At 42.4% G+C, this 13,886-nt stretch overlaps 3 protein-coding genes across 3 annotated transcripts in view; all 3 read right to left on the bottom strand.

Annotated features, from left to right (window-relative positions):
• The window catches only part of srfbp1 (serum response factor binding protein 1), a 281,373-nt gene that overhangs the window by 143,989 nt on the left and 123,498 nt on the right, over nucleotides 1–13,886 (bottom strand). The gene's annotated exons all lie outside the window — the stretch shown is intronic.
• On the bottom strand, nucleotides 125–4,065 carry eif3i (eukaryotic translation initiation factor 3, subunit I). The gene is made up of 11 exons (XM_076754362.1): nucleotides 3,937–4,065; nucleotides 3,420–3,512; nucleotides 3,215–3,302; nucleotides 3,005–3,070; nucleotides 2,748–2,897; nucleotides 2,027–2,154; nucleotides 1,720–1,830; nucleotides 1,445–1,534; nucleotides 1,246–1,319; nucleotides 786–878; nucleotides 125–685 (listed from the first exon to the last, which is right to left on the bottom strand). Exons 1-11 carry the CDS (start codon nucleotides 3,937–3,939, stop codon nucleotides 604–606), a joined length of 978 nt encoding a protein of 325 aa, XP_076610477.1. The 5' UTR covers nucleotides 3,940–4,065; the 3' UTR covers nucleotides 125–603.
• Nucleotides 4,395–11,974, bottom strand: txlna (taxilin alpha). The gene is made up of 11 exons (XM_076753913.1): nucleotides 11,869–11,974; nucleotides 10,998–11,190; nucleotides 9,762–10,001; nucleotides 9,524–9,615; nucleotides 8,191–8,361; nucleotides 7,754–7,948; nucleotides 7,482–7,601; nucleotides 7,295–7,369; nucleotides 7,115–7,207; nucleotides 6,914–7,009; nucleotides 4,395–6,770 (listed from the first exon to the last, which is right to left on the bottom strand). Exons 2-11 carry the CDS (start codon nucleotides 11,179–11,181, stop codon nucleotides 6,441–6,443), a joined length of 1,596 nt encoding a protein of 531 aa, XP_076610028.1. The 5' UTR covers nucleotides 11,182–11,190; nucleotides 11,869–11,974; the 3' UTR covers nucleotides 4,395–6,440.

Raw genomic sequence — 13,886 nt, 5'->3', positions numbered from 1 at the left:
ACAAGCTGCATTACACCACCACAACAAACTGGCTAAATTTAACAATCCTATCCAAAAGGAGGAGTTTATGCTCATTTTAGATGGTTGAATGATTGAGAGTTGCACAGATCACACAGACACGGCCTTAATTCAGTAATTTTATAGTGGTGGAATGGATTACAACAGAAAATATACCAAGTCAAATTCTACTTATTTGTAGAATCAGATTAAATAAAGTTGGAGAATTGGAGAGTGTGGGTTTTAAAGTCCAGTCACGATAGCTTTGAAGATCCAGGGCACAAAAATCGCCTCTCGGGGCACCAAAATAGTTTCCAGTGATGTTAGAAAAAAAGAAAACCACACTCGTCTCTGAGACGCAGTCACCTCTCCTGACCACTTCTCCTTTATTATTAGTAATCTGAGAGAAGCATACAGGCCAAATTTAAACACTGGCAGCTGACCTCTAGAAGTCTGACCTGTACGCTGACTTCAGATCAGTTCAGATGATGGGAAGAAGGCGAGGTGGTGAGGAGACTGTAGATGCACTTTAGTCTGTTGTTCCTTCTTCCTGACTGGATTGAATGTGACACTCGTTGAGGCTGTGGGGTGGAGGAGCTTGATGGTTTACGCCTCCAGTTCAAAGTCAAAGTACTGTGGGTCAAAGTAATGAATCCTAACGTAGCCGTCCTCTCCTCCGCTGCTGTAACTGTAGACAACAACCAACCACAGAGCAAGAAAAACGTCAGCAGTGACACACACCAAACACGTTTTAGGGCAGTGCATTTCCAAGTGTGTTTGTCTCTTACCTCTTGCCATCAGGGTGGAAAGCCACACAGTTGATGGGGCCGAAATGACCTTTGACCCTTCCGAACTCCTCTTCATAGGCAGCGTGGAAGAACCTGAGGATAGAGAAGAAAGTCGGGTTAAAAAACAAAATATGTACAAAATGCACAAAATGTACAAAAGTGCCTTGATAGTATGAACCTCAACACCTGTGTACATAATGTATATATTGTAAATTACCATAGGGTCTATAACACTTGTGCAATATTTTCTTGTCTTCTTGTCCTCTGACTTCTTGCACTCTGTCTTGTTGCGGCTGTAACGTGAATTTCCCCCCATTGTGGGATAAATAAAGTCTATCTTATCTTCACATGAACTGGACACAGCATAATGGAAATAAATTAGCTGGAATCATAACATTTCACTTAATGTGAGCAGGTTCTTTCTGACCTCTGCCATCAACCTCAGCCACACTTCTCTCACCTGGCCTCAAACTTTCCGATCCTGGTGGAGGTGGTGGTGACCTCCATGGCCTCCTGACCGCCTCCCATCACCACCTGACGCACAAGCATCAAAAGTTAGCGATGAGATGCAGTTTGCCTTTGTCAAAGCACAGAGCAGCAAACAAATGTGTACGTGGTCAAAGTCCCACAGACAGACGTGACTGCAAGCCTTCACTTACATGATCCATGATCGGGGAGATGGCTGCTGAGTTGACGGGCCTCTCTGTCTTGAAAGTCTTGATGTGGTCCAGAGAAGTGGAGTCAAACAGCTGGGAGGAAACACAGAAGACAACCAACTCTCAGTAACAAAATATGATGTTAAACAACGAGATTTAAAAGCAACATTACCAATACATGGACTGTGTATACATGCCAAATAATTACTGGTGTATAAAAACAATGTTGCATTACAAAAGAAGCAATTTGGTGGGCCAGCAGAGTACACAGGTCTGACCTTGGCAGAGTTGTCCTTGGAGGCAGTGATGAACATGGTGAGATCCACTGATGTCTGGATGTCATTGATCTGCTTGGTGTGCTCCTTAGCCTTCTTCAGGATATCTCCAGACTGTCCACAAATAAAACAGGCAAAACATTCAGCTATACAGTACAGATTTTCTGGCAAACTACAAAAGGTATTTCCCATTCTAATGTACTTATTGTTTGGCCTCCATGACCGATATCAGTTTGTTTTCTAGCCCTGCAGCCACAGGAACACTGTTTATTACAACCCCGTGTTCCCAGATTGACAGTGTGTGTCCAACCTTGGCGCTGAACTGGTTGATCTCTCCGTTCTCATGGCCGGCGATGACAAACTCTCCCAGAGGTCCCCACACAGCGCTGGTAATCTTGTGATCGCTGCAAGGTATCGACAGGTAGGGCTGGTTGTCCTCTGCAGTGACAAAGGGAGAGACACACTTGTCATACCACTGAGAGGAGACACATTCCTGCCCATCTATATATTCACACTGTGAGATGTCCTGGGCCAGAATGACGGATTGCCTACTGACATCCTCTGTATGAGAAGGCTACACATTAAACATGTTGTCTGATTTCTATTTGGTTCATCATAATGCAAATGATGTGTTTGGCCTCTTGTACCTGACAACATATGCAGCAGATGTATATAAACACACTGTTTCAACGAAGATCACCATTGAACTAGTAACTGTAATATTCCCAGACTCCCTAAAAAAAAATCTCACAATCTCATGAATTGCTGCCCGAGGAGAAACTTCCAAAACTTTCTGAAACACTCTACTGCAAATTATTACTCATTTTCACCTTCTGATAAATTCAGCAAATGTTACATATGATGTTATTTCTTTCTTTATATAAAAAAAAATGTGTCCATTTCTCCCAGTGCGTTGGCTACTACTGATGGGCCGCTGGTTACAGTAAAAGCTGGATGTGGTTGGCGTGTTTCCTGACAAATCAAAGTGGCAGCTGACTACAAGAAGCCTGTGTGCACTGTGTGATATGTACCAATCTGCTGTGGATCCCTCAGGTCAAAGAAGTTCAGGTAGCACTGGTAACCCATCTGCTTGTCTGTGGAGAACATGATGATGTTGCCGCTGAAGTCGAAGCCGCACGTTCTGACAGCAGAGTTGGTGTGGAGCAGGGCGAGCTGCTTCCCTACGCAGCACAGAGGGATGGAGGCACAGGAGTTAGTCAATGCAGGACTGGCAATGCCAAACTGCAGCTTCAGCTCTGAAGTCTCAACCAACTGTGTTTTTACCCACCGGTCTCGCAGTCCCACAGTCGACAGCTGTTGTCTGCTGATCCCGTCAATACGTTTTTGGTGTCCCCTGAGAGAGGACGTGTTAAGGAGTTCAACATGTATGACAGCAGCTAGCACGGCTATAGACACTCCATGACATGAATACAGGATCAAGCATTGTACTGTTTGAGAGAAAACAACACAAACACGTGTGTTTCCTGCAGAAGGATACAGTCACAGTCAACACACCACACAGCTCCTGTGTGTCCATTGTAAGTGCCGAGCCTCTCGCCATTGACAGAGTACCACACGTTGGCTACCTACAGTGGGAGACATTACAACAGTTGAGCTTAGGAAGTTAACAGCGACCAAACTTACATGTGGAGTAGGATGATGACGCCAGGAGTCAGAGGATATCTGAATTACTATCAACTCACCGTGTCTTTAGCTACAGAGAAGAGCAGGTCTCCTTCTCTGTTGTACTTGATTTGAGTGATGGACCTCTCATGGCCCTGGAGCAGGATGGGTTTCTGTGGAAAAGAGTGCATATTAGCGATATAAATGACACCTTCAGCTGTCAACTAGAGGTAACTGTGGTTCTATCTAGTCACTTGGTGAAGTGTTCTGACGTTTTTACATAGGGAAACATAATGGGGCAGTGGTCTGTGGTGACAAACCAGCAGTTTACTTTTTTTTATCCTTACATAAAAGGTACAGCTGTGCAGCTCTCCACCCTGCTGTCAACGACCGGTGAATCATTTTGCATCACACGTATAATGCAGCTAACAGCGGCTAGCATTTATGTTAACGTTAGCTAATTTAAAAGCTAAGCTAACGTTAGCTGTGTAGCTAGATATGCTAGCTAAACTGGAGCGAACAGTCTCAGCTGGGGACCGAGACACATTCAGTGCAAGCCAAAACTCATAGCAGACAGTCACTGAGCAACATACGAACCATTTTTCTCAGCTAGGTGCTGCTACTCGGTCCAGTATATTCACTGCGCCTCCCGTGAAGAAAGAAAAGATGAACACTCGTGTTTCAGGCGCCGGAGCTTCGGCGGAAGAGGAAGGCGATGCACTTCTTGTGTCACGAGGCAAGATGCCGTTAGTGCGCCCTCTAACGGCAGTACTCCACTCTAGCACGTAGTATACAAATGACAATAAAACCAAATCCCTTCGACACTGTGTGAAAGCCCACAGACGACTTCATCATAATAATAATGCAAACTTAAAAATGTATGTGTAATTCACGATAGTGTAGCCTAATGTGCACAAATCAGAGAATCTCTAACACAGATGGAGTAGAATGTATGGTGCCTGCGTTCACATTCATCTTACATTAAAACAAGGTATTTCATCTTCAGTCCTTTCTGAATAAGCCAACAAGATCAATCAACCCACAGCTCCAATATCCACTGTTACATCTTTTATTTAACAAGAAACAAAATATACAGGGCCAGATAAAAGTACTGCAAAAGACAAAAAAAAAAGGAAACATCTTTGGTTCCTTCTCATGGTCAATGAACCTCCACATCCCCCACTGGACCAGAGGTACAATGAATCTCTCCTGTGAGACAATGGAAGAAATTAGGTCTGCCATTTCTATTTAACTTGAAAATGATTCTATAAGCTGACACCTTGTTACCAATGCTACATATCGAGTAGTACATAAGAACGTCTGAGGAGAAATGACATGTCTGGGAGTGAAACTACAGTTCAGAAGTCCAAAAACATTTCCTCTAATTTTCCTTCCCCGTTCCCACTCGGCTCAGTCACTGCACCTTCTAAAAGCACCGGGGAGATGCACGATATTACGTTCAATGTCAAACAACGATTGAGAGGCAATTAACAGGATTCAAACCTAAGCAAAAATAGAGTTCTGCTGTGAGATATGTTGTCTGTTAATACAATACATCCATGCAGGACAGTGGAGATAATGAATATACATTCTCAGCTAAGTGCTTATCAGTTCAGACTGCAACAGAATAAAACCAATGAGGCAAGCGTTGCATAGAGCTCCATGAACATTCTCTACTGAAAACCTGATTACAAGCTACTGCAATTACCAGGGCTGAGAGGAGACAATCATAGCCACATAAGTCTGACACACACGCAGACACACACACAAATGCACACAAGTTTAAAGTGGTCGTCATTACAATGTTGTTAGAAAAAAAAAAATGTCTTTTTATAGTGGTGCTCTGTAAGATACATACATTTCAATATCAGAGATTATGCTTCAAAGAATAAATACAGACCACAAAATCAAACACAAAAGAATGATGCAAACAAGACAACAAAGGAACGTTTGGTCTAGAACCGAAAACTCTGGTGACACAAATATTGGAAAATGTTCTGAACATTTGAGCAGAACACGAGAAAAAAAGTCAGAGTGTGAACTTTCCTCCAAGATTTCTGTAGAATTCTATGTTATTTTTATGTTATTAAGGATTGGATTAGCTAAAGAAATTCAGTTTGACATCTCTGTTAAGACTTCACCTGAAAGACAAACATGAAGTTACTAAAGGTGGCCTTCAGGATACTGCAGCTGTGACTCAAACCCCGTCCAACCACATAGAAACTAAAGATGCACACGACACAGACTGAGCAGCCGCACACACTCGCACACACTCACACACACAGACAAATCTGTCAAATCTGTCAATCTCTGATGACTCCTCTTGCCATATACCTGTTTGTCTTGTGTCGTCCCAAGCAGCAGTGTTATTTATCTTGCCAAACTGGTCTGTTTGCTGCCAGTCAAAGCAGGGAATGTGTAGTAAAGCAGCACAACACAGAGGCCGTCGTCAGTGTGCATGACGACGACCTCATCACAGATCAGTGCAGCCATCGTGTAAACAGGGCCGTCTTCTTCAAGTCAAGGTTTACGTTGGAGCTGGATTTTGACTCAGTGCATGTGCCAGAGATGCTGTGGACTGAAATCCAGGTTTGGACAGCAGCATGTTTTCTGGAGTGACACCATAAATGGGCTAATTTTCAGACGAATAAATGATCTACTAACTTGAAAAACGAAACAAAAATAAAAGAAATTTTCCCCAAATTTCCTCTACTTTGTAACGCTAATACGATGCTTCCTGTAGGCTGCCTGTAAAAACTGCCCTGATTAATGAATGAATCATGAAAATCTGATTATTGGGGAAATTAGGTTACTATGAACCCTTTAATCAAACAATTACCTTAATCAGTCTATTCACAGTAACTGAGTTATGGTGTGCACGTAAATGGAGCAACAGATGAGGCACAATGTTCCCTTCACCTTTTAAAGGCTGCAGAGTGTGCTGGGAGGACACAAGTTAACCTTGCTATCTGATCTGCTTGTGGAACAGTGTTGAACATCAGCTTCATCCAGCAGAGGAGTGGTGGCTTGCAGGCTGGTGGCTTATTGTTTGTTGGCTTGATGCTGGAGGGGGAGGGAGGAGACGGGGAGCAGCATGTGCTTCATTCCTGTGCAGCGATGGGCAGAGCCGTGGCCCCTTCTAGGAGGGTGTCTGTGTCCAGTTCTGGGTCACAGTGGCAGGACTGGGAGCAGGGGGCCGTGTCTGGGACTGGGTGGCTGCTGGACTCCAGCAAAGAGTCTGTAGGTGGTGGAGAGGGGGAATCAGTCCCTGGGTCGGAGGTGGGGGCTCCTGCGGTGCCACTGTGAGGGTCGCTGAGGTTCTGAACCTTCTTGTTGAGCTCGTTGCGTTCAACTTTTAGAGCCCGCCGCAGCTTCTCGAGCCGCTGGACTTTACCCTGAAGTGCCTCGAACTCACGGTCCCGCACAGATTTCTGTAGGCAAAACACACACACACACACACACACACAAAATGATGCAAATAGCAGTCTTAACGATAATAAACTGGTTTGATTCAGGGTGAAGCTTTTTTTTTTGTCAGAGCTCTGATAATAAAAAAAACAAAAAGGTGCTTCACCTCCTCTGCCATCTCCAAAAGAGCCTTGTTGCTGCTCTCCCACCTGGACCGATACATGGCCGTCTCCTTTTCAAGCTTTTTGATCTTTTTAGTCATCTGTAACACAAATGAAACAAGTCACATTCAGCAGACGGGAAATACACTCCCTCCTCCTCCTCCTCCTCTCTGTCTTAGCCTCACAGAGTAACACATACACCTCACCTTCTCCATCTCTTGTTTGAAGGTGGTGAAGACCTCGTTGCTCTTGGACAAAGTGGTCTGAAACTCCTCAAACTTCTCCGTGTACAGTGACAGCTGGAAAAACACCGGTTTGATCATATAAAGATGCTTGTTGCAACATGTTCATGGTTAAATCAATCACAGTAAAGCCTGCTGGCAAACCTGCTGCTTGAGGTGAACTTCCTGCTGCTTCATCAGCTCACACATCCTTTGAGACTCCACTGCTTCTTTCAGCAGCTGAGGAGATGAGCGAAAGAGACAAATAATTAACATTTGTGTACAACAACTGGACTCAACACGATAATTGGTTTTTGTAAAATGTATGAGTGCCTGTTCAGCGTATAATTACAAATTCTTTCTCTCTGTCGTGGCGTTCCTCCGACTCCTTCAGCAGCTCCTGAGCCTGGTGCAGCTTGGCGTCCACCAGCTGCTGCTGCAGGTCTTTGTGCTTTACCACTTTGTCTATGTGCTGTTAGGGAAGAAAATGCCTGTTACACAGCCTGCTGCAAAAATGTGGCTTGTTGAGATGATTGTGATTTATTAAGACACTCCACCAGAAATCAAACTAAACTCACACACTGGCCTTGAAACAAACAGGTGTGGAGAAAGCAGCCCGCCTACCTCTTCTCGTAGTTTGTACTGTTCATACAGCTTCTTCAGTTTCTCGGCCAGCTCTGTGTTCTCTTGTCGAAGGCTGGCGTTCCTCTCGTTGTGCTGCTCCATCTGAGTCTGGATGTCATTCAGTGTCACCTGGAAATGGGAGGTGACTTCCTTCCTTTTCTCCTCCTCCAGACGTGTTCTTTGCATCCCTTCCTCCTGCAGAGGGAAGGATATTGATATTTGTTTGAAGTGATCCTTAGTAAATTCCCTGTATTTTCGACAGAGGAGATGAAGGCAGCTAATGCGAGGAGTCAGAGATTTATAAAAGACCACATTAAAATAAACTGCTCAATACACAGAAGCTGGACCTTAGAGAAGCTCCGGTTGTGGAAAGTCATTCATCAAATCAGTGCAGCAATTCTGTGTCTACACGGATGATACTGGTGCCTGGCTCGTACCTTGAGTGTGCGGTTGTGTCTCTGCAGCTCCCTGCAGAGACTCTCCAGCTTGCTGCGGGCCAGGATGGCCTTGCTGTGTTCGTTCCTCAGGTTGTCTTTCTCCTGGACCAACTGGTTCTGCTTCTTCTGCAGCACTCGCATTTGCTTCTGGGTGTTACGGTGCTCCTCCAGCTGTCACAGACACACAAATACATCAGCAGCTTAGAGCTGGTTTGTTGATTACATGCATGGTTTACGGTTGAAATGTACTGATCTCCAGACAACACTAACATTATATGTAGTACACTGCTTTGTTTTCTGATTATCAGTTCAAACATATAGTGTAATATTTCCACAGCACATGCATGCATGATGCTGAAACAACATATCTTTCAGCTGTCATGTAAGTTGCATTTTGGAGGTTTTTTCTTCCTTCAGCCAATAACAACACACAGCCAAATCACACACATCAGCTCTCTCTGAATAAAGAGTGTGTCTTGCAAACGTACGTGCACAAACACCAGCACAGTTAATACAAATCCTTCCTACAACACACACCGCCCCAGTAGATCATCCGAGGTCGTCATTAGTGCTGCAAAATGCAACACAACACTTATGCATGCACTGAGGTCATTGGACTGAGCTCTGTACTGCACCACTCTGTCTGTTTCACAAAGGTCGCTGCATCACCTTGAAGTGTGCTCCTTGTTTGCATACAAGTCCAGTAGACCAACTGTGTGTCCTCACTCAGAGTGTCTCAGGTGACACATACGGAAAAGCATTTCTTCTCTTGTTTACCAGAATTTCACATTCATCTACGTACCCGAGACATTCAGTGTATTTAGGTCACCCATTTTAGAATATTTCTAAAGAACTACAAGTACAGAATGTACATTATCAAACAAAACAGTATCCGGCAGCACTGAATGTATGTTCCCCAGGCTGTCTTTCTATTTTCATTCTGACCCGACACAGAAACCACCAGGAGCCTGACTCTGCATCAACTTTGAAACACCTTTATCAGACACACCAGCAAACTGTTCAGTTCAGTTTGTGTCGGGGACATACTGTCTGAACGTGCTGAAAAAACAGCATATTTCACCTGAAAAGTCTGAGGTGTTTTATTCCCTCGCTATGTGGTTTGACTGACAGACTCCCAAGCTGACTGAATAAAACAAGAAAACCAAAGAAATGTCTGAGAGTATACATGAGATTATACCACAGAGAATAGTTTGCCTTCACTACTGAATTCAAGCAGAGGGAAATAACCTTTTAATTTACATGCATGTTGGATATGCTTAAAAGAGCTTTAAAAAACATCAAGATAAAACGTAGTTCAACAGACAACACTCACCAGTTCAGCATACTTCTTACAGAGGCCCCCAAGCTTTTCCTCTGGGGTGCTCAGCGTGTTCAGAGTCTGCATGAGAAGAGTGATCTCTTTGCCTGCATAAACAAGGAACACAAACAGGACAGGATCAGAGGGCCTGTTAGACAGCACAATCAAGCTACTGATTAGTTTCTTTAGCAAACTTAACTTGGAGACAAAGACTCTCCAGAGATTCTTACGGAAAGAGTAAATGACTCCTTACCCAGACCCTTCACTTTCTTCTTCTTCTGCTCCTTCTCCACCCCCGCTGTTTGCTCCATTGACTCCTCCGGCTTGTCGTCCTCCCTGGTCAGGCCGTTGAGCTCTGGGCTATGTGACTGGCCGTTGGGCAGGGTGCTGGCATCGTCTGAGCTGCTTTCCCGACAGTAGGTGCTGAGGATGTCCTCCAGCTGCCGACTCAGTTCCTCAGCCATGTCACACTGAGACCGTACTGCCTCTGCAACTAGAGACAGTGGAGGGGAAAAAACATTGGTTCAAAAGAAGGCAAAATTTTGTGACTTCTTGTGCTCTAGAGAAAGATGTGAACCCATATAACACGTCATGACACAAACCTTGGGATTTAAGACAGCTACTGGCGATACATCCTGCATTTCTGACTCCTGGTCATAAATTAGGTGCTTTTTTCCTTCTTCTACAAACTACAAGGCTGTCAAGATCATCTATACTTTATGGATACCACTTGCTTAAAAGAATACAGTCCCCGTTAATTACACACATTTAATAGTACTGAAAGTCATATTTCAATTCAATTTTTCACCCCAAGGCTGCACGGATGAAAGACAGTCAACTGCTCCTCAACCAATAACATTCTGCTTTTACATTTAACAACATTACTCGGAAGAAAAAAGTTTCATCTCTTAAAAACACCCACGATTGTCAATATAAGAACATACAAAATCACTAATTCGAGTTTAAGATGGGTTGAAGTTGTGTTTTCTGCTACCATTACCATTAAAAAGCACTAAGACCACCAACCATTTCTGCAACAACTTCAAAAATGCCAAAAGACTGATGACACACATTGAGATATTAAATAATCAAAGTGCCCGACTTTGGCAAAGTATTGAAATTATGTATGAAATCAGTAGCACAGACATAATGTAACATATCGTTGTTCTTCCATAACTTTGTATAAGGCTGTAAAGTTCTACAGAGGTGACGCTGACTGCTAATAAGCACCACATTGAAGTGGGAATTGGTGTGCAGTTTTCAATATGTAATAGTTCAAGACACTTATATACAGTATATACTGACAGAAATCATTTCCATTATTATATGATGATCTATTACAAAATATCCTTTGGTGAGTTACAAATCAATGTATTCTCTCAGGATCTGCCAACCACAGTGACAGGCAGACAACAAAGTCCACTCCCTACTGATACTGAGGCAGACGACATCAAAATACAATTTACCCTGTAAATAATGAAAACTTTACCGTCGCTTCCTGACTTCTGGCTTTGCGGAGGTGTGTCTGTTTGTGGCGTCTGTGGTTCAGACTCTTTGTGGCTGTTGCTGTCCAAGCTGTCTTTAGCAGCTGCAGGTGACTCCGTCCCTCCTGCCGTAACAGGAGCATCCTCACAGGCCTGGGTGGCACACTCTTCCGTATCTTGTTTTATCATCTCTGGTATCTGTGACAAGTAAAACCTGTAACACTTACAATTGTAACTTCTTCACACTTCAGTTATTTTGCTACTTTCAACCCAAATGACTCTGTGAAAAATGAAAGATAAATTAAAGATAATAAACATGTTTGTGTCTTTTCTAGGCCCAACAGAGATTCAGCTGTAAGGTGACAGCTGCACGTAAAACTGAATTACCAAACGGACCTTTAACTGACTCTTTCAATACACCTGAAATTCATGTTGCTATCCTAGCCGCGGCTGAACGCAGCTAACGTAGATGAAATTTTGTGACACCTTCTGCAAGTTAGATTAGTTACAATTAGTTAACCTATCCTACCGTAACTCGTTACAGAAGCACTACGTGTGCATACATTAATGCTACTAGTTTCTGCGTTGCATGTGGACTTACGAATCTTACAGAAAATTTTAGCTACATTTCCTCAAGTGTGCCATGTCCTCACTAGCTTTCGCTTTACCACTTGCTATCGCTTTCACATTACGTTAACTAGCATATGCTAACATTTGCTAGCTGCCAGATGCAGCTAAATTAACTTGCACGGCTATCAGTTAGCCACTGTTAGCTCGTGTATAAAGGACGCAGACATCTAAAAACATAGGCAGACTACACATGTACTTGTTTATAGAATTATATGTCGCCCTCTCAGATTTTAGGCAACTGTTTACCTTCAAGCTCAATGAGGAAATAGCTACTGTGCCTGTGAACTGCAGGTTTCCTCAACAGCGTGAGTCAAAAAAAAAAATAATTTCCGGTCATAACTTTGGCTTCTTCTTCTCCTTCTTCTTCTTCTTCTTCTTCTCCTTCCTTATAGTTCTACCGGCGGTTCAGCTCCCAGCAGGACACTTTGCCGCCATCTACCGGATTTGGAAATTACTACATTTGTTTTTCAGAAAATCTTTGAAATCCACAATTTTTGTGCAGCTCAGTGAAATAAATCAATATTGCTTTGTTTGATGTCAGCCTAAACTTCATAAAATCTACAAAATGCCACTGTCTTGGATGGAATAAATTAATAAAAAGTTGTTAAATATATAGTCTTGAGTGAATTTTCAGAGTTGTAAGGTGATAATTCAATGGTTTTCCTGACTGACTTGATACAAGGCTGCAGATATACTTTCTACTAAATGTACCACTTACTGCTGAAAATGTGTTAAATGAGGCTGATATTAAACATCAAATAGAAGAATGGAAAAGACACCCATCCCTGATTGCTTCATGATGTTCAGTCATGCACAGAAACCCAATGAGAGGCAAAATCTTGCACAATGTGGAACTTTTCTCCCATGAAGTGAGAGAAAAACTGAGTAACTCAGAAACTGTAACTGTGTATGTCAGCAAGTTGCTATTTGATGGACATGTTTCTAAATTTTTCCAAGCTGAATGTACCTACATGGTGTTTTGCGATATATTGCAGAGATTAAAGAAAAAACATTTGCTTTAAAGGGTTGCAACATAACTTTATTTGTTTTGTACAGTATTTCCACTGAACAATTTTAAATTCAATATATTTTCTATACATTTTTAATATTGTTGCTGTTTCCTGTATGTACTTTTTTTTAATTCATGTTCATGTTTGTGTATCATGTTCAGTTGAAGTGTATTAGTTTCTCGTCACTCATTCATACCGTCGGTAAAGTCAAGTCAAGTCACAGTTGAAGATGGGTAATTTTTGAGCAAATGGAAAAATCATTAACAAGAATAGAGAAAATAAATACACGTAAAAGAAATGAGAAGACCAGAGCAGAGAATACATCAGGACTGGTCAGTGATGGCATATGAAAAGTATTTTACAAACATGTAGCATTGTAAACATTTGTAGCGTAGACCACATTACTTGACCAAGCCAAGCATGGCTTTAGATTTTGATATAGACATGAACACCTTCTAGGACGGAAGACAAGTCAGATTTGAGATATTTAGTAACGTCTGTTCATTCCCCTATAGATAACAAGGTTCCTGATCATGCAGCCTGACTAGGACAAACTTTTACTCTAAACACAATTATCCAAAAATATAGTCCAGAATATCCTGATCAGGAAAAAGATCAAGAAAAGCAGAAAAGGCTTGTATCCTCACCTCCTATGTTACTGTCTTTTTTCTTTTTTTTTCTCCTGTGACGTGTTCTAATGAGGCTTTTTCTCCACTTCTCAGAAGTGATTAGAATTGCATCTGAATCCCTGTCGATGTATCAGAACATACATATAGTTTAACTTATAATACTTTTTAATGTAAATCACTGCACAATTTCTGAATCCCAGATTTTATCTTAGAAAAACGTCAAGTAGTTGCGTCTGTTAGCTCCACCCAGTGGGAGTGAGCGGTTTGTAGGTGGATCTTTGCCTCTGGGGTGCCGGATTTGGGACAATATTTATTGCAGTCTTCTGGATTATTTTGCAGATTCCCTAACTCCCTAAACAGTACTTGAAGTTGAGAAAAAATAAAAAATAAAACTGAGAAGAGAGGAACTCGAGCTATTGCAGCTTCTAATGAAAAGAAGCAAGTTTTAGTTTTTCTCTCAGTCACACTGACTGGGTCAAAACAAGCCAATTACATCATCTATTGAAAACATAACATCCAGTAAATCAGTCAAACCAGCCTTCAGGATGTCAAAACTTTGGTAAACTATGACAATTGTCCGCTATGATAGTCGCTTACGTTTCCTCAATTTGCACCATGAGCCACA

This window comes from Chaetodon auriga, chromosome 17 (genome assembly GCF_051107435.1).
Source record: "Chaetodon auriga isolate fChaAug3 chromosome 17, fChaAug3.hap1, whole genome shotgun sequence".
In the NCBI taxonomy this organism is placed as follows: domain Eukaryota; kingdom Metazoa; phylum Chordata; class Actinopteri; order Chaetodontiformes; family Chaetodontidae; genus Chaetodon; species Chaetodon auriga.
Note: the sequence above shows the minus strand (reverse complement) of the source record. Positions and strands in the feature narration are given on the sequence as shown.